Here is a 25,858-nt window from a genome sequence, read left to right as displayed (position 1 = left end):
GATTGAGCTTGGGTTGTGTTGCAACCCACAGATTGACTATGCTCTCTGTCCGAGGTCACGAGTGACTAATGGTTACTTGCACCAGTGACCAAGGCCATTGAACAGTGCACATGCCACAGAAAACACCCGTCTGGTTCTTTGGGTCGTTCAGTGAGCTGCTGTTTTCTCCAGTTTCCCCAAATGCCTCCTGCCCTTGTGCTTTTCTGTCCTAAATATTAAATATCTGGCAACTCATTCGGCACAGGCATGATGGGCCGAAAGGCCTCATCCATGCCTTTGTTACCTCCAGACTTGACTATTCCAACGCACTCCTGGCTGGCCTCCCACATTCTTTCCTACGTAAACTTGAGGTGATCCAAAAGTCGGCAGCCCGTGTCCTAACGCGCACCAAGTCCCGCTCACCCATCACCCCTATGCTCGTTGACCTACATTTTCTCCCGTTTAAGCACCGCCTCGATTTCAAATCCCTCCATGGCCTCGTCCCTCCTTATCTCTGTAATCTCCTTCAGCCACACAACCCCGCGAGATGTCTGCGCTCCTCTAATTCTTCCCCAGTGAGCATCCCTGATTATAATCGCTCAACCGTCGTTGGACATGCCTTCAGCTGCCTGGGCCCCAAGCTCTGGAACTCCCTCCCTAAACCTCTCCGCCTCTCTTTCCTCCTTCGAGACGCTCCTTAAAACCTACCTCTTTGACCAAGCTTTTGGTCACCTGCCCTAATTTTTCCTTGTGTGGCTCGGTTGAAAATGTTTTGTTTTGTAATACTCCTGTGAAGCGCCTTGGGACGTTTTACTACGATAAAGGCACTATATAAATACAAGTTGTTGTTGTTCTGTGCTTTAGGATTCTATGATTCTCGTTTTTCCTTCCACCTTCCTTTAAATTTATCTCCTCATCCATTCACTGAAAATGGCACGGTGCACTAGCGAGTTCTTCATGCCCTGATTTACAGCCGATAGCAGTCGCAGCAAAAAGAGAACTGAAATTCTTGTTACTGACCAGTTGGTTGGTTTGGTACAAGTTTAGAATTTTAACAAAAATAACCAGGTTCTCTTTAAGGTTGGCCACTCGCTACCTTTTGTGAGCTAATAATGTATCTACACTGTTTTTAAAAGTCACGTGTCTGTGCAAATTTCCTTCCTTTATGAAGTCTCGCTTCCTGTTAAGTTTTTGTAACAGTGTGTCAATTATTACCGTTATAAAGACCTATTTCCACATTTAGAATTAAAACTGGCCACATAAACTGGCAGACTGTAATTACACCCACCCACCAGTGGAGGCACTGCAGTGCCCCATCTTGTATCCGATAAACTTTACTCCAACCAACTCTACGTCCCAAATTGTTGTAAGTTTTATTATTCAACTATAAATGGTAATAGAAAATCAAAGTGTTGTCTGTAAAAAGGGACAGAATGTATGACTTTTAAGATGGGACTGAATTGTGCAGTGTCAGCTGTGGCTCAGTGGGTAGCATCCTCGTCTCTCAGTCAGAAGGTCGTGGGTTCAAGTCCCACTCCAGAGACTTGAGCACACAATCTAGGCTGACACTCCAGTGCAGTGCTGAGGGAGCGCTGCACTGTCGGAGCTGCCATCTTTGGGATGAGATGTTATACCGAAGCCCTGTCTCAAGTGGATGTAAAAGATCCCATGGCACTATTTCGAAGAAGCACAGTGGAGTTCTTCAGGTGTCATGTGCAATATTTATCCCTCAACCAACATTACTATTACAAAAGCAGATTTATCTGGTCATTGTCACATTGTTTTTTATTTTACTGTTTAATTTGCTGCTACTTCTCGTCCAAGAACCCCAGCCAATGAAGTTCTGTTCCTATCTTTGCCATTATTTCTGTTTCTGTCTTTCATACTCTGCACCTTCGTTGTTCTCCCTTTTCCCTTCAAGTCTGTGTTGTTGTATTTGCTAAGGGCCACGTTTACAGCCTTGTCTCCTTCCTCAGCACGTGCCTCCCACTTCCTCTTTCTGATCCCCCTCACGACCACCGAGAGCTCCGAGCTATTTGCCGCGACTGTTCTTGGCGTCTGGTCAGATCCCGTGCCCGGCACGCAGCGACACCACACACGCCCTCGGCAAAGGGCCTTGCGCCAGAAACATCATCGAAACATACAGCACAGAAGGAGGCCATTTAGCCCATCGTGCCAGTGCCGGCTCTTTGACAGAGCTATCTAATTAGTCGCACTCCCCCCCCCCCCCCCGGCTCGTTCCCCGTAGCCCTTTGCAGAGGCAGGCTGACTGATCAACAGTGCATCTGCAGCAATTTCCGCTTCTGCCGCAGCTGACAACAGATGAGAGAGGAACTGATGAGTTGCATAATTCAGGCTGTTGTGAAAGTGACTGTTGCATGTTTTTGTTGTTTAGAAAGGTGCAACTGCAGCTTTTGATGGAAAATATCTGGAGCGCAGAGTGCTTCCTGTTATTGAGGGTCCTCTTGGCTCAACCATGGCTCAGTGGGCAGCACGCTCAGCTCCGAGTCAGAAGGTTGAGAGTTCAGGTTCCTCTCCAGGGACTTGAGCACAAAAATCTAGGCTGACACTCCAGTGCAGTGATGAGGGAGTGCTGCACTGTCAGAGGTGCTGTCTTTTGGGTGAGAAGTTAAACCGAGGCCCTGTCTGCTCTCTCAGCTTCTCTCGCTTCTCCTCACAACTGAAGTCCCTCATTCCTGTTAAGAAATCACCTCTGCACCCTCTCCAATGCCTTTACACCCATCCTAAAGCGTGGTACCTAGAATCGGACACATTTTCCCAGTTGAGGCCTAACTGGTGATTTATAAAGGTTTAGTGTACCTTCCTTGCTTTTTAACAGCCACATCAACTTGTCCTGTCACCATCAAAGATTTGTGTATGATTACAATTGTTACTGTTATATTTGGCACCAGAGAGCATGTATTACATGGGTTACTAATAGTTGGTAATGAGGTTTGACTGTAACCGGCTGGGTATCTGTACAACGTCGGGTTACACTCCCCAGTCGGTGAAGGCACCACCCAGATGGGAACCAATGCAGGGAGATAGAGGGAAACAAAAAGGAGGCAAAAACAAAAGACAGAAAGGAGATGAGGAAAAGTGGAGGGCAGAGAAACCCAAGGCAAAGAACAAAAAGGGCCATTGTACAGCAAAATTCTAAAAGATCAGAGGGTGTTAAAAAAACAAGCCTAAAGGCTTTGTGTCTTAATGCAAGGAGTATCCGCAATAAGGTGGATGAATTAACTGTGCAAATAGATGTTAACAAATATGATGTGATTGGGATTACGGAGACGTGGCTCCAGGATGAGCAGGGCTGGGAACTCAACATCCAGGGGTATTCAACATTCAGGAAGGATAGAATAAAAGGAAAAGGAGGTGGGGTAGCATTGCTGGTTAAGGAGGAGATTAAGGCAATAGTTAGGAAGGACATTAGCTTGGATGATGTGGAATCTATATGGGTAGAGCTGCAGAACACCAAAGGGCAAAAAACGTTAGTGGGAGTTGTGTACAGACCTCCAAACAGTAGTAGGGATGTTGGGGAGGGCATCAAACAGGAAATTAGGGGTGCGTGCAATAAAGGTGCAGCAGTTATAATGGGTGACTTTAATATGCACATAGATTGGGCTAACCAAACTGGAAGCAATACGGTGGAGGAGGATTTCCTGGAGTGCATAAGGGATGGTTTTTTAGACCAATATGTCGAGGAACCAACTAGGGGGGAGGCCATCTTAGACTGGGTGTTATGTAATGAGAAAGGATTAATTAGCAATCTCGTTGTGCGAGGCCCCTTGGGGAAGAGTGACCATAATATGGTGGAATTCTGCATTAGGATGGAGAATGAAACAGTTAATTCAGAGACCATGGTCCAGAACTTAAAGAAGGCTAACTTTGAAGGTATGAGGCGTGAATTGGCTGAGATGGATTGGCGAATGATACTTAAGGGGTTGACTGTGGATGGGCAATGGCAGACATTTAGAGACCGCATGGATGAACTACAACAATTGTACATTCCTGTCTGGCATAGAAATAAAAAAGGGAAGGTGGCTCAACCGTGGCTATCAAGGGAAATCAGGGATAGTATTAAAGCCAAGGAAGTGGCATACAAATTGGCCAGAAATAGCAGCGAACCTGGGGACTGGGAGAAATTTAGAACTCAGCAGAGGAGGACAAAGGGTTTGATTAGGGCAGGGAAAATGGAGTATGAGAAGAAGCTTGCAGGGAACATTAAGACGGATTGCAAAAGTTTCTATAGATATGTAAAGAGAAAAAGGTTAGTAAAGACAAATGTAGGTCCCCTGCAGTCAGAATCAGGGGAAGTCATAACGGGGAACAAAGAAATGGTGGACCAATTGAACAAGTACTTTGGTTCGGTATTCACGAAGGAGGACACGAACAACCTTCCGGTTATAAAAGGGGTCGGGGGGTCTAGTAAGGAGGAGGAACTGAGGGAAATCCTTATTAGCCGGGAAATTGTGTTGGGGAAATTGATGGGATTGAAGGCCGATAAATCCCCAGGGCCTGATGGACTGCATCCCAGAGTACTTAAGGAGGTGGCCTTGGAAATAGTGGATGCGTTGACAGTCATTTTCCAACATTCCATTGACTCTGGATCAGTTCCTATGGAGTGGAGGGTAGCCAATGTAACCCCACTTTTTAAAAAAGGAGGGAGAGAGAAAACAGGGAATTATAGACCGGTCAGCCTGACATCGGTAGTGGGTAAAATGATGGAATCAATTATTAAGGATGTCATAGCAGTGCATTTGGAAAGAGGTGACATGATAGGTCCAAGTCAGCATGGATTTGTGAAAGGGAAATCATGCTTGACAAATCTTCTGGAATTTTTTGAGGATGTTTCCAGTAGAGTGGATAAGGGAGAACCAGTTGATGTGGTATATTTGGACTTTCAGAAGGCGTTCGACAAGGTCTCACACAAGAGATTGATGTGCAAAGTTAGAGCACATGGGATTGGGGGTAGTGTACTGACATGGATTGAGAACTGGTTGTCAGACAGGAAGCAAAGAGTAGGAGTAAATGGGTACTTTTCAGAATGGCAGGCAGTGACTAGTGGGGTACCGCAAGGTTCTGTGCTGGGGCCCCAGCTGTTTACACTGTACATTAATGATTTAGATGAGGGGATTAAATGTAGTATCTCCAAATTTGCGGATGACACTAAGTTGGGTGGCAGTGTGAGCTGCGAGGAGGATGCTGTGAGGCTGCAGAGCGACTTGGATAGGTTAGGTGAGTGGGCAAATGCATGGCAGATGAAGTATAATGTGGATAAATGTGAGGTTATCCACTTTGGTGGTAAAAACAGAGAGACAGACTATTATCTGAATGGTGACAGATTAGGAAAAGGGGAGGTGCAAAGAGACCTGGGTGTCATGGTACATCAGTCATTGAAGGTTGGCATGCAGGTGCAGCAGGCGGTTAAGAAAGCAAATGGCATGTTGGCCTTCATAGCAAGGGGATTTGAGTACAGGGGCAGGGAGGTGTTGCTACAGTTGTACAGGGCATTGGTGAGGCCACACCTGGAGTATTGTGTACAGTTTTGGTCTCCTAACCTGAGGAAGGACATTCTTGCTATTGAGGGAGTGCAGCGAAGGTTCACCAGACTGATTCCCGGGATGGCGGGACTGACCTATCAAGAAAGACTGGATCAACTGGGCTTGTATTCACTGGAGTTCAGAAGAATGAGAGGGGACCTCATAGAAACATATAAAATTCTGACGGGGTTAGACAGGTTAGATGCAGGAAGAATGTTCCCAATGTTGGGGAAGTCCAGAACCAGGGGTCACAGTCTAAGGATAAGGGGTAAGCCATTTAGGACCGAGATGCGGAGGAACTTCTTCACCCAGAGAGTGGTGAACCTGTGGAATTCTCTACCACAGAAAGTTGTTGAGGCCAATTCACTAAATATATTCAAAAAGGAGTTAGATGAGGTCCTTACTGCTAGGGGGATCAAGGGGTATGGCGAGAAAGCAGGAATGGGGTACTGAAGTTGAATGTTCAGCCATGAACTCATTGAATGGCGGTGCAGGCTAGAAGGGCCGAATGGCCTACTCCTGCACCTATTTTCTATGTTTCTATGTTTCTATTAGCATTAGAGCAGGATAAGAACATAAGAATTAGGAGCAGGAGTTGGCCATACGGTCCCTCAAGCCTGCTTCACCATTCAATAAGATTATGGCTGATCTTTGACTTCAACTCCACATTCCTGCCCTATCCCCATATCCCTCGATTCTCCTCGAGTCCAAAAATCTATCTATCTTGGTCGCTGAGTATACTCAATGACTGAGCATCCACAACCCTTTGGGGCAGAGAATTCCAAAGGTTCACAACCCTCTTAAATGGCCAACCCCTTATCCAGAGACTGCTCCCCTAGTTCTAGACTCTCCAGCCAGGAGAAATAATCTCCCAGCATCTACCCTGTCAATCCCCCTCAGAATCTTGTATGTTTCAATAAGATCACCTCACATTCTTCTAAACTCCAGAGAGTACAGGCCCGATCTACTCAACCTCTCCTCATAGGACAACCCTCTCATCCAAGACTAGACCAGAGATCCCAAATTCAATTCCCACTCTGTGCTGAATTAGGGTAATTGCCACTTGGGATGGTGGAGGACTCAGGCCCATGGATCTGTACTCCAGCCAGAGGCAGCACCTTCAGGACAGGTAAGTGGGAACTTGTGGGTAGAGTGGGAAGAGAGAATAAACCGTACAAGGTGATTGACTAAGTGCCCGAATTCCGACCACACTTTCTCTCTCTCTCTTGTTGCTGTGATCAGGGACCTGCTGTGTAACCTGGTGAAGATAAAACTGGGATGTTACGAACTGGAGCAAAACAAGTCCCAGTCGGCGGAGGATTATCTGAAGGCTTTTATGGAGATTGAGGTGAAACCTATCTGGCCCAAAGGTTGGATGCAGACACGGTAAGATGGGCTGCCTTTTAATTTCTTCCACGCCTCTTGAAGAGAAAGCAAACTGATCTGCACAGTGACGGATCTCCGAGAGTTAGTTTCAGTCTTTGAGCATAAGCACATAACATAAGAACATAAGAAATAGGAGCAGGAGCTGGCCTTTTGGCCCCTTGAGCCTGCTCCGCCATTCAATAAGATCATGGCTGATCTGATCTGATTTTTGCCTCAACTCCACTTCCCTGCCCGCTCCCCATAACCCTTGACTCCCTTATCGTTCAAAAATCTGTCTCTCTCCACCTTAAATATATTGAATGACCCGGCTTCCACAGCTCTCTGGGGCAGAGAATTCCAAAGATTTGGGACCCTCGGAGAAGAAATTCCTCCTCATTTCCGTTTTAAATGGGCGACCCTTTATTCTGAAACTCTGCACCCTTATTCTAGATTCACCCACAAGGGGAATCTAGAATCCCCTCTGCATCTACCCTGTCGAGCATTTTATTCCTTTCTGATTGTATTTTATTCAACCATTTCTTCCGCACTTTGAGCGTGGCCTTTTCTGTAAGGGTTGCACGGTTGTTCAGAGGGCTGATCGTTTCAGCCAGCAGGTGGACAGTGTCTCTCTCTTCCTTTCCCCCCCCCTCACCCCCCCCCCCCCCCCCCCGAGGCAAAAGGGATGGTCTAGTCCGTGAGCAGCTCCACGAACGATGTCGGCCCGGTCAATGAGACGAGGAGGAGCCCCCCGTCTCTCCCCCTCACGGATTGGCTCTGCCTGCCAGTGTTCATTCTCTCCGCCTCACTCAGCCTTGCTCAAATTGGAAGCGCTCCACGGGGTGAAGTATTGTTCAAGATGGAGATCAAAAGCCCAATTTCCCCCATTCTGGCAGCCGGGCGTCCGTGTTTCCTCAGCCGGCACTGCCTCGAGCTGTGGGCACGGTGCCCTGAGTCAGCCTTCTTCGTGCCCCAGCTTGTCGGCAGCGCAGTCAACCATGGGAGGCATCAAAGCTTTACCCCCTATCCTGCCCTCGCCCACCGTGCACCGGCTTGCACTTTCCTGCCAGGGGGCACTGCCTAACGCTCAGTGCACGGACTTCATTACAAGCTGCGTCAGCCGTGGCTCAATGGGTAGTCAGGAGATTGTGGGTTCAAGTCCCACTCCAGAGACTTGAGCACATAGTCTAAGCTGTGCACAAAATGGCTGACGCATTTCCTATATTACTAGTGTCTACACTTTTAAAAGTACTTAATTGGCTGTAAAACGCTTTGGGGTGTCTTGAGGGTGTGTGAGGCGCTATATAAATGCAAGTCTCTCCATTTATGTGGCTTCTGACCCAATCAGGGTGCTGAGGGCATAATGAAGCTCAAGGCGCCCTCTGCTGGTGGACAACCCACTTGTAAGAGGGAAGGTAACTGGCCCAGGCCTTAGCTCCCACTGCAGCCCTCAGTGTCTCCCGAGAACTCAGTCAGTTAAAAGCGTTGTGCACTCGCGAGCACACTGATGGCCTCAATAATCACAACCGCATAGCCGTGTTTTGATCAAACCTCTGGAGCATCCTCTCCTCAAAAGCTGAGTCGCTCTTTAAACCTGACGGCACCTGTCGAGTGAAATCCAAATCGGTATTGGACGTGCCGCTTCATGTCCCGCAATCCTTCGGAAACGGGATCCGGTGCCCGTGGTGCGTCGCAGGAACAGCAGTAAATCCCCTTGTTCGCGTATTGGGGACCTTCAGAGGTGGGAAGCCGGGTCTCGGTTATTTTGGAGGCTGGTGGCACAGGCCATTGACGGAGCAGCTCTCGAGCAATAGGCTCCAGCTCTCTCACCTCCAGCTCTTTTCTGCCCCCACCCCACCCTCGCAAGATGCTAAAGAATTATTGGTTGGGTTTGGGTCTACCCACACCCCGCCCCCCCAGTGATGAGCTCCTGCTCAGCTCAGTTGGACATCCAGGTGAGGCAGAGGAAACATCTGAGATGGGTTCCCCACTTGCTGCGCCCCTGAAATTTGGCAGATAGTTGAAGCAGCAGCAGTAGGAACCCCTCTTGGCCCCCACCCGCCTTGGTCGAGAAACACTGGGTGACGACAACACCCAGTGAATCATACAGCACAGGAGGACACCCTCCGGCCCAGCTTTGAAAGAGCTATCCGACTAGTCCCAGTCTCCAGCTCTCTCCCCGTAACCCTGCAAATTTTTCCTTTTCAAGCATATATCCAATTCCCATTTGAAAGATATCGAATGTGCTTCCAGCGCCCTTTCAGGCAGTGTGTTCCAGCTCTCGTCGCATAGGCCTCGACAACAGTGCACTGTTACCTTGCAGATTGGGACCCCGGTGGAGCAGTGCTCAAGCAGGGATCACCTAACTATTGTGCCCCGAATCCCTGTGCCAAGCCGAGCTCACGGCATTTAAAAAAAAACATTCTCCTCATCTACCCCCTGGTTCCTTTGCCAGTTGCTTTAAATCTGCGTCCTCTGGTTATCGACTCTCCTGTCACTGGAAACCCATCTACCTCATCGTTTTAGAGGAAGGGAAGACTTTATTTTAGGTAGTTTTAAAACCTGCGATCCACACAGGCTCGTCTCATTCCCTGCCTTGTCCTTGACAACTGTGGGAATCCAGCCTCTGCAGCTCTTGATGTTCAGCGGTGGGAAGCAAAGCGATTCGGGGCACGATAGTCAGGTGGTCGTCAAGGTAACGGTGCATAAAATGCCTCCTCCCTGTTGTAGAGTCCCAAGTGCTGAGAGCATCTGACCAGCTCACAATGGATGGAGGCCGACAGCACAGAAAAACTGCTCACTCGGCCACAGATAACTGGTTTGGAAAAGGTTAATGTCAAACCATGCAGTAAATGGGTACCATTCTTAGATTAGAGTTAAGGCATGCTCTTGACAGAGTAGCGGGAGTTTTACTCTGCATCTGTTACTAACCTCAGTGTAAGAATCATTAATGGTCGATTAATATCCCACACCCAGGTTTAGTGAGGGCGCCCCTCCCAAAAGCGCTGATTAGACCTGGTCGAGGACCTTGATGTTACTGAATGTGTCTGTTCTGTTGCAGGATGCTGCTTAAAGAGAGCAAGAGAGTGCACAATCACCTGACTGCCACACCGTGAGTAAAATCACAGCCACACGTTTTTTTTTGTCTCCTGCCTAGTCCTCCTTCCCCGCCCTCCCCAAAGACACAGACTCCTTCCTTGAATGGGTTCTGCAGGCTCATACAGCTCTCCAGAGCTGTTCTCCATGTGAACGCTCTGGGAGTGATTGTCAGCAAGTGACTCAACTGCAGATCAGCACAGTCAAGGTCGATCCTGTGTGTGCGTGTGATGATTCTTGATGATTCTATGTTGACATTTACATGAAACTGATGCTGTAAACGTTTCGAATGGAAACCGTGTGTGTATAAAGGGATAAGGAGAGGTTGGAAAAGTTAGGACTGTTCTCCTTGGAACAGAGAAGGTTGAGTGATGACCTAATTGAGGTTTTCAAGATGATGAGAGTAAATAGAGAAGAACGATTTCCTCTGGCGAGTGGGTCAATAACCAGAGGTCATAGATTAAAAATCATTGGCAAACGATCTAGAGGGCGACTGAGGAGGAATGTTTTCACTGAGTTGTCGGGATGTGGAATGCTCCACCTGAAAAGCTGGTGAGAGCTGGTTCCATAAATCATTTTAAAAGGGAGTTGGACAAGAACTTGAGGAAGAGGGACCGACAGGGTTATGGACAAAACGCAGGGATATGGGATTAAGTACGGCTGCTCTTTCAAAGTGCTTGTATTCACTCTGAAAGCTACATTCACCACTGCAGTGAATTTAAGGCAGCAAGATTGTGGCGGAGGTGCGACAGATGAGGGTACGGGGCCCAGAAGAGGCGAGGGCCCTGGGGCAGCACAGACCAGCCCACACTGCGATATATGTGCGCACTAGGTCCGTGCAGCAGAGCTGGTCTCCAGTTGTCCTGGTTAACCCTTGGCGCTGGATAAAGGCCGAGCTCTGTCGAGCCCGTGTGGTCGCTGGTGTGCAGTGGTCACCCCACGTTAAAAACAAATCCACGCACAGGCATCTTCCACCCCCTCAATTGAAGTACAGGACTGGAACATCGGGTCCTTCATTGAAACATCTGTGAACTCGTAGAAGCAAGTCTTCCTCGTTCGAGGGACCGCCTATGATGGAATTTAAGGAAAGTGCAAGAAAGGGTGAAATCTCCTTCGTTCTGAAAACACTATGGTAATTTCACAGGATTGCAAACTTGAACTTATAAATATTCAGCTTTGTGCCAAGGAGCTAACCAGCATAATTAAAATCATGTATATATAAAAAAACAACTGATGATTTCACAACAACCTGTATTTATATAGCGCCTTTAATGCAGTGAAACGTCCCAAGGCACTTCACAGGAATGTTACAAGATTAAAAATGTTAATGTCCCTGAACGGTGTGTGTGGTAAATAAATGACACCCGTCGACTGTTGAGTCAGTGGTTTTGGAGCACGACTGACAAACCTCAGAGAGGGCACAGGAGATTTGCCAGAATGGTACATGGTCCGCCCCGACCTGAGAACACCACCGCAGGTCGGGGCTATAAATAGAGCTGGAGAGCCGGGCCCTGGATCGTCGTGGGCGGAGGTGCAGCGAATGAGGGTACAGGGCCCAGGGGCAGCACGGGCCCAGCCCACACTGCGTGCGCACTAGGTCCGTGCAGCAGAGCAGGTCTCCAGTTGTCCTGGTTAACCCTTGCCACTGGATAAAGACCTAGCTCTGTCGAGCCCGTGTGGTGGCTGATGTGCAAAGGTCACCCCACGTTAAAAAAAATCCATGCACAGGCATCTTCCACCCCTGGAGTTCAGGACTGGAACATCGGGTCCTTCATTGAAACATCTATAAACTCTCGTGGAAGCAAGTCATCCTCGTTCGAGGGACGGCCTATGATGATATGACGTCGGATGAGGGACTTCAGTTATGTGAAGAGATTCGAGAAATTGGGATTGCTCTCCTTAGAGCAGAGAAGGTTAAGGGAAGATTTAATTGAGGTGTTTAAAATCATGAAGTGTTTTGATAGATTCAATAAGGAGAAATTCTTTCCACTAGCAGAAGGGTCAGTAACCAGAGGCCACAGATTTTAAGGGGTGGAGGAGGAGGAGGAGGAGGAGATGAGAAGAATATTTTTACGCCTTGGAATGTGCTACCTGAAAGAATGGTGGAAGCAGATTCAAGGTAACTTTACAAAGGGAATTAGATACATACTGAAAAAGAAAATAACAATACAGGAGGGGGGGCTCAGTCGCTGCAGAATAAAACGTGTCTCCTGACTGTATGGAGCGCAGTTTTAGTCCATTTCCCAGTGTGCCTATTTCCGATCAAGGGCAATTCCTTGCAGTTTTCATATGCGAAAAGGAAGGAGTATCTGAACTCAATCCCCAAAACACTGAGGAGAGTCCCATGTGATAAAAAATCAAAGAGCAAGTTATTATTTAAATGGACAAAGATTGCAAAGTGCCGCAGTACAGCAGGACCTGGGGGTACTTGTGCATGAAACACAAAAGGGTGGTATGCAGGTACAGCAAGTGATCAGGAAAGCCAATGGTATCTTGGCCCTTATTGCAAAGGGGTTGGAGTATAAAAGCAGGGAAATCTTGCTGCAGCTATACAAAGTATTGGTGAGACCACACCTGGAATACTGTGTGCAGTTTTGGTTTTCATATTTACGAAAGGATATACTTTGGAGGCATAAGATTGAGGGGGCTTGACAAGGTGGATGCAGAGAGGATGTTTCCACTGATGGGGGAGACTAGAACTAGAGGGCATGATCTTAGAATAAGGGGCCACCCATTTAGAACTGAGATGAGGAGAAATTTCTTCTCTGAGGGTTGTAAATCTGTGGAATTCACTGCCTCAGAGAGCTGTGGAAGCTGGGACATTGAATAAATTTAAGACAGAAATAGACAGTTTCTTAAACGATAAGGGGTTATGGGGAGTGGGCGGGGAAGTGGAGTTGAGTCCATGATCGGATCAGCCATGATCTTATTGAATGGCGGAGCAGGCTCGAGGGACCGTATGGCCTACTCCTGCTCCTATTTCTTATGTTCTTATAAAGATGGAATTTGATTTATTCAGTCACTCTCGTTCAGCATTACTGACTGATATTTTTAGCCTACTATTATGCAACAGTGTCCCATGTCCCCAAATGATTTGTTTTTATTTCTCAACAACCTTGCATTCAACAACAAGGAGTTAACTCCTCTTCTGCTCTTCAGTCCCTGAAAGAAATTGAGGTTTTATTTCAACCTTTTTATTTCCCCCCACCCCCAGATTTTCTCCTCCTGAAGGCTGGTTCTATGGGCCTACCTCGCCCGAATGTCTGTTTTTCGTGTACCAACCTGGACAGCGAGTGTCGGAAAGCTATTCGTCTGTGTGGGGCAGCACAGCCAAACCCCGATGCTTCCAGCAGAGCTCACTCCAAACCCTGTGAGGTTACGGACCAAGGGTGAACCTGCAGCCCTTCTGTGTCTACAGCTCAGCTGTGCACTGCACAAGCTCACAGCATTTGGGGGTTCCTTCCACACTTCAGTTCAACCCTGAACCGATCGTTCTCTGTCTTCCCCTGACCATTATGGGTCACTCCAAGTTGGTGAGCATCTCCATACTCCTGATTAGTTGGCACAATCAGAGCCAAGTGGACGAGAGAAGATGCCCAGAAGTGCTGACTTTGACTAGCTTGCTCAGATGATAACAATTGATAAACCAAACCCTTGGCAATTTTGCCCTGTTTAATTTCCTATCTCCACCCATTCCAATCATCAATCCAATTGGCAGGTATGGAGCATAGTGTTTAAAGCCTTAAAATGAAGAGCGAGCTGTGAGCTGTTTCAGTGTTAGGAAACGCAGAAGCTTAAAAGAGAGTGGGTTAGTACGGTGGTATCCTGGTTCTGTTACCGGGCTAGCTTGCCAGAGGTCACAAATACTGTGGCTACAAGAGCAGGTCAGAGGCTGGGTATTCTGCAGCGAGAGTCTCACTTGACTCCCCAAAGCCTTGCAACAAGGCACAAGCCAGGAGTGTGATGGAAGGTAATAAAGGCAAGTGTGAGGGTTTCAGCAGCTGATGAGCTGAGGCAAGGGCGGAGGTGGGCAGTGTTATGGAGGTAGAATTTTTTTTTTAACTCCCACTGTGGCAAACTGAACTCAATAAATTTGCTGATCTGCAGGCTGGCTCCAGAAAAAATGATCGTAAGAGCTGTCGCATTGTCGTAAGATCCCAACTGGTTTTCTTGGCGTCCTTCAGGGGAGGGAGCCTGCTGCCCCTACCCATTCTGGCCCACACTTTACTCCAGTCCCACACACTACATGGTTAAGTCCTGTTGCCCCCCCCCCCCCCCCCCCCCCAGCCAACTGGAGTGGGCCAGCAAAGCCGCCCAGTCGAGACCCACCACTGCCACCTCGGAGTAACGAGGTGTGCGGAATAAATGCAGCCTTGCCAGCGTCTCATCCTGAGAGCAAATAACAACACAACAGGGATGCTGGCAATCTGAAATGAAAGTTGGGAGCGGCAGCAGGTCATTTAGCAAAGGAACAATAAAAGATAGCTCGAGGTTTCGGATTTCGAAATTAACCAAAGGACCCACCTAAACATTAACCTAACTTTCTCTTTCAGGTGCTGACTGAGGTGCTGTGATTATTACTTGTTTTATTTTCAATCCTTTTAAGCAAAGCTCGTTAGGTTGTTGCCGTCAAGCTTTCTTTTTTTTCTTCCCTAGGGCCAAGAAGAAGGTGATACTGGCTCCAAAACCAAAAGTAAAGGTGAATCCTTCCCCTTCCTATTGCTCCTCTTGCCCCCGCAAGTACACGTTTTGGATTTATTTAACTAGAATATAGGGTGCAATTTAAATGTCTATCAGAAACACTGAATTGCTTTAGGGTGCAAGCCTGGTGTATTGGTCCGTACATCCACCTGTTCCTGTTAGCCAGGCTCACTATATCTCATAGTAAAGGATCCTCGAGGAGACAGTGATCATATCATGGTTGAATTTCCAATTCAGTTGAAGGGTGAGAAAGTTGGGTCTCAAACTAGTTTCCTGATCTTAAATAAAAGCAATTATAAAGGTATGAAAGCAGAGTTGGCTGAAGTGGACTGGGAAAATAGATTAAAGTGTAAGACGGTTGATGAGCAGTGGCAGACATTTAAGGAAATATTTCAATAATTCTCAAGAAAAATATATTCCAGTGAGAAGGAAAAACTTTAAGAGAAGGGAGAACTATCTCCGTGGCTAACTAAGGAAGTAAAGGATGGGATCAAGTTGAACACAATGGCATACAAAGTGGCCAAGATCAGTGGAAGGCCAGAGGATTGGGAAATGTTTTTAAACCAGCAAAGGACGACTCAAAAAAATAAGAGAGAGAGAAAATGGATTATGAGAGTAAACTAGCAAGAAATATAAAATCAGATAATAAGAGCTTCTACAGGTATATATAAAGGAAGAGAGTACCTAAAGTAAACGTTGGTCCCCTAGAGGATGAGACTGGGGAATTAATAATGGGGAACAGGGAAATGACAGTGACTTTGAACAAATATTTTGTATCGGTCTTCACAGTAGAAGACACTTAAAAACATCTCTCTAATCTCAAGGGGCTATGGGGGGGGGGAAATTTAAAACAATCACTATCACAAAAAAAAAGTACTCGGTAAAATAATGGGACTAAAGGTGGGCAAGTCCCCTGTGATCGCATCCCGTAGGCTTTGTTACTGCCCTGTGTCCACTGGACCGCTCAGACCCTGGGACACACCCGAGACCACCCTCTCCCTACATAGCGACCACCGACCCCCAGGACTGCTGGATCCCTCACTCCCCCGGGGGCCCACTCACATTTAATGATCCAACACCTACACTGTGCGCCGTTTTCCTGACCTACCCATTCACCGAGCCCTGCACAGTCTGCAGACGAGTCTTCACCAGGTTGAGGGGCTGAAAGAGCAGCGTTGAGCAGGTCCCACTGAGAGATCCACACATGAAGGCTTTCAGCACAGGGTGACACTGGGAGGCGGAGGGAGAGACAAAGAACATCAAAGATGGATGGAAATTACTGTACACAGAGGGAAAAATGCTAATTAAAATTAACTGAACACCATGCAAGTCCTGATTTTTGATTGGACGCTCTGTTTGAAGACAGTGCAACCGTGAGTGTCAGTTGGAATTCCCAGGGCAGAAATACATCGAATTTTTCGCACTGAAACAGGCCATTCAGCCCAGCTGGTCTATCCTGGTGTTTCTGCTCCTCTCCAGCCTCTTCCCACCCCTCTTCATCTCACCCGATCTGCATATCCTTCTATTCCTTTCTCCCTCATGTTCTTATCTAGCTTCCCCTGAAATGCATCGATACTATCCGCCTCAACTGCTCCTTGTGGTAGCGAGTTCCACAGTCTCACCACTCTGGGTAGAGAAGTTTCTCCTGAATTCCTTATTGGATTTATTACCGACTATCTTATATTTATGGCCCCTGGTTCTGGTCTCGCCCACAAGTGGAAACATCTTCTCTCTCTCTACCCTATCATAATCTTGAAGACCTTTCTCAGGTCATCCCTCAGTCTTCTCTTTAGAGAAAAGAGCCCCAGTCTTCCAGGGCTAGTATTGCCATTCCCCAGACTGATAATGTCATGGCTGTTTATCCGCTCTGGCCCTGTAATATGGTCATGGCTGGACCAGACAGGAAGGGACTCACATCCCTACAGGCACAAATGCTAACAACAACTACTTGCATTAATATAGCACCTTTAACATAATGAAACGTCCCAGGGCACTTCACAGGAGCATTATGAGATTAAAAAAATTTGACATAGAGCCACATGAGTAGAAATTAGCGCAGGTGGCCAGAAGCTTGGTCAAAGAGAGATGTTTTAAGGAGTGTCTTGATTGAGAAGAGAGAGGCGGAGAGGTTTGGGCAGGGAGTTCCGGAGCTTGGGGCCTAGGCAACAGAAGGCATGGCCACCGATGGTTGAGCGATTACACTCGGGGATGCTCAGGAGAGCAGAATTAGAGGAGCGCAGACATTTCAGTGGGGGGGCGGGGGGGTTGCGGTTGTGGGGCTGGAGGAGATTAGGGAGATAGAGAGGTTCGAGGCCATGGAGGGATTTGAAAATAAGGATAAACATTTTCTTTGTGTGTGGGTGGGGTGGGGGGGGATGCTGAGATGTGGGCAGGAGGTGAGGTGATCTGACAGCTGTTGCATTTTCTGATCCTGAACAAGATTTCAATTTTTTCTTTAAATAGGATTCAAGCCCCAAGAGAGAGCAGAAACTGTTGAACCCAGCCAGCACTGGCCAGAAAGTGCTGCCAATGATCAACGTCACGCCGATCAGTGTCTCAAGCTCCAGTTGTATCCCAAACCAGGAGACCATTTACCTGGACGACTCTCTGGATGAAGATCTGTCCCTTAAGCCGCCTTCCCTAGAATCGGTGTCTGATGCATTGTCTGTCTTCAACAACGCCCCGAAGATCGTCAGGGTTGCAACTAACTCTGTCCTGCCCACACCTCGCCCTCAGCCTCAGAAGGAAGATAAGAAGGTCATAGCCAAGGTCATGCCTCTGACACTTTCTCCAAAAGCAGCCGCCTTTTACCCGAAAGTCGCCACACCATCTCTGAAAGTAACCACGCCGTCTCCGAAATTGGCCACACCGCCTCCGAAAGTGTTTGCGGCGTCTGCGAAATTGGCCACGGCAACTCAGAAGGTGGTCCCGCCGTCGCCGAAAGTGGCCACGGCATCACCAAAAGTGGCAACCCTTTCTCCTCTCCCTTTGACTTTCAGTCAATTGTTTGGTCACAGCTCGGGCGCCAAGAAATCCCAGGAAGGGACTCGACCAGGAATGACCAGCTTGATTGCCGGCTACACCGCACCGTCGCCGCAGACGCCCAAAGCCCCGCCAGTGGCTTGCGCGGCCAAGCAGCACCAGCCAGGCTTGCAGCAGCGGCTGAGCCAGTCGCAGGCCCAGCCCGGCAAACAGCAGCCCCAGTCCAGCGCACACCACAACAGCCTCGCGTCTCCCCCCCAAATCACCGTCAGCAAAACGCACCCGAACCCGGTAGTGAAGTTGAACGCCTGTCCGCAGCACCTGCTCTCGAGTCACTTGCCGCAGTTATCGGAGAAAGCGGTTTCCTATCAAGCATCCTTTCCCCCCTCGGCCACCAGCAGCGCCCACGTCCCTCACGCTCTGGCATCTCGGGCCAGCGTCAGCCCATCTACCTCGAGCGGTTACATGCCCAAAGCCACGGTGCCCTCCAACACCTCTGCCCAAGGCTTCAAACCTCCCTTCTCCCTGGTTGGCCCGCTCAAACCTGCGGCCCCTTCGAGCACCGCGTGCCAGAATGTGTCGGCGGCGCCGGATCTTCTGGCCGGGTGTCCTGCCAGCAGGCCAGGCAGCGGCAAACTCTCAGGCAGCCCGTCCGGCAGCAGGCAGTCGCCTTCCGGCTTGGCCGCCGTCCAGCAGCAGCCGTCGGCGGCCCCGGTAAAAAAAACCTCAGTGCCTCAGAAACTGGGCGGCCCGCCGGGCGCCGGGACTCTCGGCAGAAGCATCGCGGCCGGAACCGTGGGCCGCAGTGTCTCGAGCACAGGCGGGGCGCCCGCCAGGAGCGGCACGACTGTCGGTAGAATCGGCAGCACTGGGGCAGTGGGCATCGGCGTTACCAGCCGCAACACCATGAGCCCCAACATCTCCATCAGCCGCACCGCGGCTCCCAGCAATTCAGCTGCCAACAGGAGCAGCCCAAGCGGAACTGTCAGTAGGACTAATATGAGCGGGGGAGCAGGAAGTGGTGCTCAGGTTGCTATAAAAATGCTGCCCTCCCTACACAGGACCGCCTCTGCCTCAGGATCATCGGCTGGTATCCAGGTAACTACTTCCTGAAATTACTGTTTCCGTCTTTTACAACAACAACAACTTAAGAACATAAGAATTAGGAGCAGGAGTCGGCCATTCGACCCCTCGAGCCTGCTCTGCCACTCAATGAGACCATGGCTGACCTTCGACCTCAACTCCACTTCCTTGCACTGTCCCCATATCCCTTGACTCTCTTAAAATTCAGAAATCTATCGATCTCTGTCTTGAATATACTCAAAGACGGAGCCTCCACAGCCCTCTGGGGTAGAGAATTCCAAAGACTCGCCACCCTCTGAGTGAAGAAGTTTCTCCTCATCTCCGTCTTAACTGGCCGACCCCTTATTCTGAGATTGTGACACCAGGTTCTAGACGCCCCAGCCCGGGGGAAACATCCTCCCGGCATCTACCCTGTCAAGCCCTGTAAGAATTTTGTATGTTTCAATGAGATCACCTCTCATTCTTCTAAACTCTCGAGAATATAGGCCTAGTCTACTCAATCTCTCCTCATAGGACAATCCCCCCATCCCAGGAATCAGTCTGGTGAACCTTCGTTGCACTCCCTCTATGGCAAGTAAATCTTTCCTTAGGTAAGGAGACAAATTTGCAGTTATATGGCGGATTTAACATAGTAAAACGTCCCAAGGCTCGTCACAGGAGTGTTTGACAAAATTTGACACCGATCCACATAAGGTGATATCAGGACAGGTGACCAGAAACTTAGTCAAAGAGGTAGGTTTTAAGGAGCGACTTAAAGGAGGAGCAAGAGACGGAGAGGTTTAGGGAGGGAATTCCAGAGCTTTAAGGTCTCTGGACTTTTGGCCGAGATAACAGGTTTATCTCAAGCGGGCTGGAATACAAAAGTGATGCTTCACCTGTGCAGAACCTTGGTCAGGCCCCCATCTGCAGTACTCTCAAGGGGCTGAATGGCCTACACCTGTTCCGATCTTCATATGCTCCATTCAGTTTTGGGCACCATGCCTCAGGAAAGGTACATTGGCTTTGGAAAAGGGAATGCCACAAGAGAGGTTGAGCATGTCACACACAGCTTTGATTATGCTACATTGCACTTTGCCCCCTGAACCCTCTGCCCCTGACCCCTCGCCTAAAAATATGCCTCGAGGGGCCAAATCTGGACGTCAAGTCCCACAATCCTTAGTTCCGCCCCTGAACGCAAATTATTTTGATGAAATGTGATGCAACCTGCAGTACTTTACCCAAGTGAACATTCTTCATGCATGAGCCAGACACTGTGTGTGTGGGTTATTAGACCTTGATGGGCACCACAGTCAAACGTTTCACGTCCTCACCTATGCCATGTACACCAAATTCTCAACAGGAGCCCGTGCATAGTGATCAGCAGCAGGAACCCTGGCCGCTTGCTACTTTAAACCCTTTTTTTCTCTAGTGCGGTGTCCCGAGGTTGGGCTGCTCAACTAAGTCCTGCCCTGCCGCGCCTCCCCAGCCAGACAGGGACCTGGAACCTCTCCTGCTTTGTGAGTCTCAGTGTTGCGCCACACTTGAGTATTGGTCCGCAGAGCTTAACAGAGAAGCACGGTACACGGTAATATGTTCCAGCATTTGGTGATTGCCGAATTCGTCCTCACCAAGTGGAGTTTTCTTAGGCAGTTGTAAAGTTCATTTTTAATGTATCAGAATGTCTGTGTAATGTGTCGGTAACCTCAGTGTACATTTACTTAATAAACCAGGTGTTATAGAGTCATAGAAATTTACAGCACAGAAGGAGGCCATCGTATCTGTGCCGGCCAAAAAAGTGCTATCCAGTCTAATCCCACTTTCCAGCTCTAGGTCCGTAGCTCTGTAGGTTACGGCACTTCAAGTGCACATCCAAGTACTTTTTAAATGTGATGGGGGTTTCTGCCTCTACCACCCTTTCAGGCTGAGTTCCAGAACCCATCACCCTCTGCTTGAAAAAAGTTCTCCTCAACTCTCCTCTAATCCTTCTACCAATTATTTTAAATCTATGACCCCTGGTTATTGACCTCTCTGCTAAGGGAAATAGATTCTTCCTGTCCAATCAATCTAGGCCCCTCATAATTTTATCATCATAGACAGTCCCTCGAAACGAGGATGACTTGCTTCCACACCAAAAAAAAGATGAGTTCACAGGTGTTTCAATGAAGAACCCGAACTACATCCTGAAGGGTGGAAGATGCCTGTGCGAGGATTTTTTTAATCTGGGGTGGCCGTTGCACACCAGCCACCACACGGGCTTGACAAAGCTAGGTCTTGATCCAGTGGCAAGGATTACCCCAATCACATCCCTCCACAGAAAGGACCTAGTATATACACCTCAATGAAATCTCCCCTCAGCCTCCTCTGTTCCATTTTTATTGCATGTGCTAACTGTAGATTTTCTTCATCAGAAAAAGAAAGACTTGCATTTATATTGTCACCTTTCACACCATCAAGATAGCCCAAAGTGCTTTACAGCAAATTAAGTACTTTTGAAGTGTCGTTACTGTTGTAATATAGATAACGCAACAGCCAATTTGCACACAGCAGTTTCCCACAAACAGCACTTTTAAAATGGATGTATTCATTCAGGGGATGTGGGCGTTGCTGACAAGCCCAGCATTTATTGCCCATCCTTAATTGTCCTTGAGAAGGTGGTGGTGAGCTGCCTTTTGAACTGCTGCAGTCCGTGTGGTGAAGGTACTCCCAGTGTTGTCAGGATTTTGAACCAACGATGATGAAGGAACGGTGATTGATGTCTATAAGTCAGGATGGTGTGTACGACTTGGGGAGTTCAGGTGATGATGTTTCCATGCGTCTGCTGCCCTTGTCCTTCTAGGTGGTAGATGTTGCGGGTCTGGGAGGTGCTGTTGAAGAAGCCTTAATTAGTTGCTGCAGTGCTTCTTGTAGATAGTACAAACTGCAACCACGGTGCGCCGGTGGTGGAGGGAGTGAATGTTTAAGTTGGTGGACATGGTGCTGATCAAGCGGGCTGCTTTGTCCTGGATGGTGTCGCACTTCTTGAGTGTTGTTGGAGCCGCACTCATCCAAGCAAGTAAAAGAGTATTCCATCACATTCCTGACTTGTGTCTTGTCACCACAGAATGCCCAGCTCCTGACCTACTCTTGTAGCCACAGTATTTATGTAGCTGGTCCAGTAAAGTTTCTGGTCATTGGTGACCCCCCCCCAATGGTAGAGGATTTGACAATGGTAATGCCGTTGAATATCAAGGGGAGGTGGTTAGACACTCTTGTTGGAGATAGTCATTGCCTGGCACTTGTGTGGTGCCAATGTTACTTGCCACTTATCAGCCTGAGCCTGGATGTTGTCCAGATCTTGGTGCATATGGGCACGGACTGCTCCATTATCTGAGAAACTGCAAATGGCACTGAACACTGTGCAATCATCAGCAACGATCCCCACTTCTGATCTTGTGATGGAGGGAAGGTCATTGATGAAGCAACTGAAGATGGCTGGACCTAGGACACTGCCCTGAGGACTTCCTGGAGCGACGTCCTGGGGCTGAGATGATTGGCTTCCGACAACCACAACCATCTTCCTTTGTGCTGGGTATGGCTCCAGCCAGTGGAGAGTTTTCCCCCGATTCCCATTACCTTCAATTTTACTCGGGCTCCTTGATGCCACACTCGGTCAAATGCTGCCTTGATGTCAAGGGCAGTCATTCTCACCTCGCCTCTGGAATTCAGCTCTTTTGCCCATGAGGTCTGGAGCCGAGTGGTCCTGGTGGAATCCAAACTGAGCATCGGTGAGCAGGTTATTGGTGAGTAAGTGCCGCTTGATTGCACTGTCCATCACTTTGCTGATGATTGGGAGTAGACTGATGGGGTGGTAATTGGCCGGATTAGATTTGTCCTGCTTGTGGACAGGGCATACCTGGGTAATTTTACGCTTTGTCAGGTAGATGCCAGTGTTTTAGCTGTACTAGAACAGTTTGGCTAGATGCGTGACTAGTTCTGGAGCACAAGTCTTCAGCACTACAGCTGGGATGTTGTCTGGACCCATAGCCTTTGCTGCATTCAGTGCAGTCAACCGTTTCTGAAAACTGGCAGCAGTGATGGTGGGGACCTCAGGCGGAGGCTGAGATGGATCATCCATTCTTCAGCCTTGTCTTTTGCATTCACGTGCTGGGCTCCGCCGTCATTGAGGATGGGAATGTTTATGGAGCCTCCTCCTCCCGTTCATTGTTTAATTGTCCACCACCTTCCATGACTGGATGTGGCAGGTCTGCAGAGATGTGATCTGATCTGTTGGTTGTGGGATCGCTTAGCTCTGTCTATAGCATGCTGCTTCCACTGTTTCGCATGCATTTAGTCCGGTGTTGCAGCTTCCCTGGGTTGGTACCTCATTTTTAGGTACGCCTGGTGCTGCTCCTTGCATGCTCTTTCTACACTCATTGAGCCAGAGTTGGCTGCCTGGTTTGATGGTAATGGTGGGGCGATCCATGAGGTTACAGATTGTGGTGGAATACAATTCTGCTGCTGCTGGTGGCCCAGAGCACCCCATGGATGCCCATTTTTGAGCTGCTAGATCTGGAAGGGCTCGGGTGATGTCAGACTGTGAGATATAAGAGTTGGGTTGAGTGAAGTGAACCAGAGATCAGACTCCAGCCTTGCAATTACTGCTTTGTACACATTTGCGATTACACCAAGTTCAAATTTGACAGCGTCTCTGTTTGTTTATGGAGCAGCTGCCACACCACCGGCACTTGACGCGGGGCAACACTCAGCGTGCAGGATTCGTGCCCGTTATGCTCATCCTACAGGCTTACACAGGAGGTGCCGTCTTTCAGATGAGACGTTAAACCGAGGCACTGTCTGCCCTCAGGTGGACGTAAATGATCTCATGGCATTATTCGAAGAAAAGCAGGGGAGTTATCCCCAGTGTCCTGCCCAATATTTATCCCTCAACCAACATCAGTAAAACAGATTATCTGGTCCATTATCACATTGCTGTTTGTGGGAGCTTGCTGTGCGGAACCTGGGCGTCCTACATTACAACAGTGACTACGCTTCAAAAAAATACTTAATTGGCGGTAAAGTGCTTTGGGATGTCCTGAGCTTGTGTAAGACACTGTATAAATGCAAGTCTTTTACAGAGGATTAGAACATAACATAAGAAATAGGAGCAGGAGTCGGCCATTTGGCCCCTCAAGCCTGCTCCGCCATTCAGTAAGATCATGGCTGACCTGATCTTGGCCTCAACTCCGCTCTCCTGCCTGTTCCCCATAACCCTTGACTCCCCTGTATTCAAAAATCTGTCTATCTCCGCGTTGAATATATTCAACGACTCAGCCTCCATAGCTCTCTGGGGTAGAGAATTCCAAAGATTCATGGCCCTCCGAGAATAAATTCCTCCTCATCTCCGTCCTAAATGGGCGATACCTTGTTCTGAAACTGCCTTCTAGTTCTATATTCCTCCACGAGGGGGAAACATCCTGTCAGCATTTACCCTGTCGAGCCCCCTCGAAATCTTGCATTTCAATAAGATCACCTCTCATTCTTCTAAACTCCAATGAGTATAGGCCTAACCTACTCAACCTTTCCTCATAAGAAAACCCCTTCATCTCAGGAATCAACCTAGTGAAGCTTCTCTGAACTGCCTCCAATGCAAGTATATACCTCCTTAAATAAGGAGACCAAAACTGTACGCAGTACAGTTGTAGCAAGACTTCCCTACTTTTATACTTCACCCCCCTCACATTTGCCTTCCTAATTACTTGCTGTACCTGCATGCTAACTTTTTTGTTTCATTTACGACGACACCCAGATCCCTCTATACCGCAGCATTCTGTAGTCTCTATTTAAATAATATTTTGCTTTTCTATTCTTCCTATCAAAGTGGATAACCTCACATTGTCCCACATTATACTCCACATCAGCCACATTTTTGCCCACTCACTTAACCTGTCTATATCCCTTTGCAGACACTTTGTGTCCTCTTCACAACTTGCTTTCCCACCTATCTTTGTATTGTCAGCAAATTTGGCTACATTACACTCAGTCCCTTCATCCAAGTCATTAATATAGATTGTAAATAGTTGAAGCCCCAGCACCGATCCCTGTGGCACCCCACTAGTTACAGTTTGCCAACCTGATAATGATCCATTTATCCCGACTCTCTGTTTTCAGTTAGTTAGCCAATCCTCTGTCCATGCTAATATATTATCCCCAACCCCATGAGCTCTTATCTTGTGCAGTAACCTTTTATGTGACACCTTATCAAATGCCTTTTGGAAATCCAAATACACGACATCTACTGGTTCCTCTTTATCCACCCTGCTCGTTACATCCTCAAAGAACTCTACTAAATTTGTCAAACATGATTTCCTTTTCATTAAAACCACGTTGACTCTGCTTGATTATATTATGATTTTCTAATTGCTACTACTGCCTTAATAATGGATTCCAGCATTTTCCCAATGACACGTTAGGCTAACTGGCCTATAGTTTCCTGCTTTCTGTCTCCCTCCTTTCTTGAATAGGGGCATTACATTTGCATTACAATCCAGTGGGACCTTTCCAGAATCTAGGGAATTTTGGAAGGTTACAACCAATGCATCCACTATCTCTGCAGTCACTTTTTTAAAGACCATTGGAGGCAGGCCATCAGGTCTAGGGGACTCGTCAGCCTTTAGTCCCATTAGTTTGCCTAGTACTTTTTTTCTAGTGATAGGGATTATTTTAAGTTCCTCCCTCCCTTTTGCCTCTTGATTATCTATTATTATTGGGATGCTTTTAGAGTCTTCTACCGTGAAGACAGATACAAAATATTTGTTCAAAGTCTCTGTCATGTCCTTATTTCCCATTATTAATTCCCCAGTTTCATCCTCTAAGGAACCAATGTTTAGCGACCTCTATTCCTTTTTATATACTTGGAGAAGCTCTTGCTGTCTGTTTTTATATTTCTTGCTAGTTTGCTCTCATAATCTATTTTCTCTCATTTTTTGTCATCTTTTGCTGATTTCTAAAAATTTCCCGATCTTCTGACGTACCACTATCTTTGCAACATTGTATGTCTTTTCTTTCAATTTGATACCATCCTTAACTTCCTTAGTTAGCCACGGATGGTTCATTCTTCTCGTAGAGTCTTTCTTTCTCACTGGAATATATCTTTT

At 47.9% G+C, this 25,858-nt stretch overlaps 1 protein-coding gene across 3 annotated transcripts in view; it reads left to right on the top strand.

Annotated features, from left to right (window-relative positions):
- Nucleotides 1-25,858, top strand: part of LOC139229938 (ubinuclein-2-like) — a 114,435-nt gene that overhangs the window by 74,443 nt on the left and 14,134 nt on the right. For 2 of the 3 annotated variants that reach the window (XM_070861590.1, XM_070861588.1), the window contains 4 exons: nucleotides 6,765-6,908; nucleotides 9,946-9,996; nucleotides 14,637-14,679; nucleotides 17,145-18,761. In XM_070861590.1, coding sequence (XP_070717691.1) covers nucleotides 6,765-6,908; nucleotides 9,946-9,996; nucleotides 14,637-14,679; nucleotides 17,145-18,761 — 1,855 coding nt within the window. The remainder of the gene's footprint in view (nucleotides 1-6,764; nucleotides 6,909-9,945; nucleotides 9,997-14,636; nucleotides 14,680-17,144; nucleotides 18,762-25,858) is intronic. The other variant, XM_070861589.1, reaches the window with a different exon arrangement.

Source organism: Pristiophorus japonicus, chromosome 19 (assembly GCF_044704955.1).
Source record: "Pristiophorus japonicus isolate sPriJap1 chromosome 19, sPriJap1.hap1, whole genome shotgun sequence".
Taxonomy (NCBI): Eukaryota; Metazoa; Chordata; class Chondrichthyes; family Pristiophoridae; genus Pristiophorus; species Pristiophorus japonicus.
This window is presented reverse-complemented; position numbering and strand designations above follow the sequence as displayed.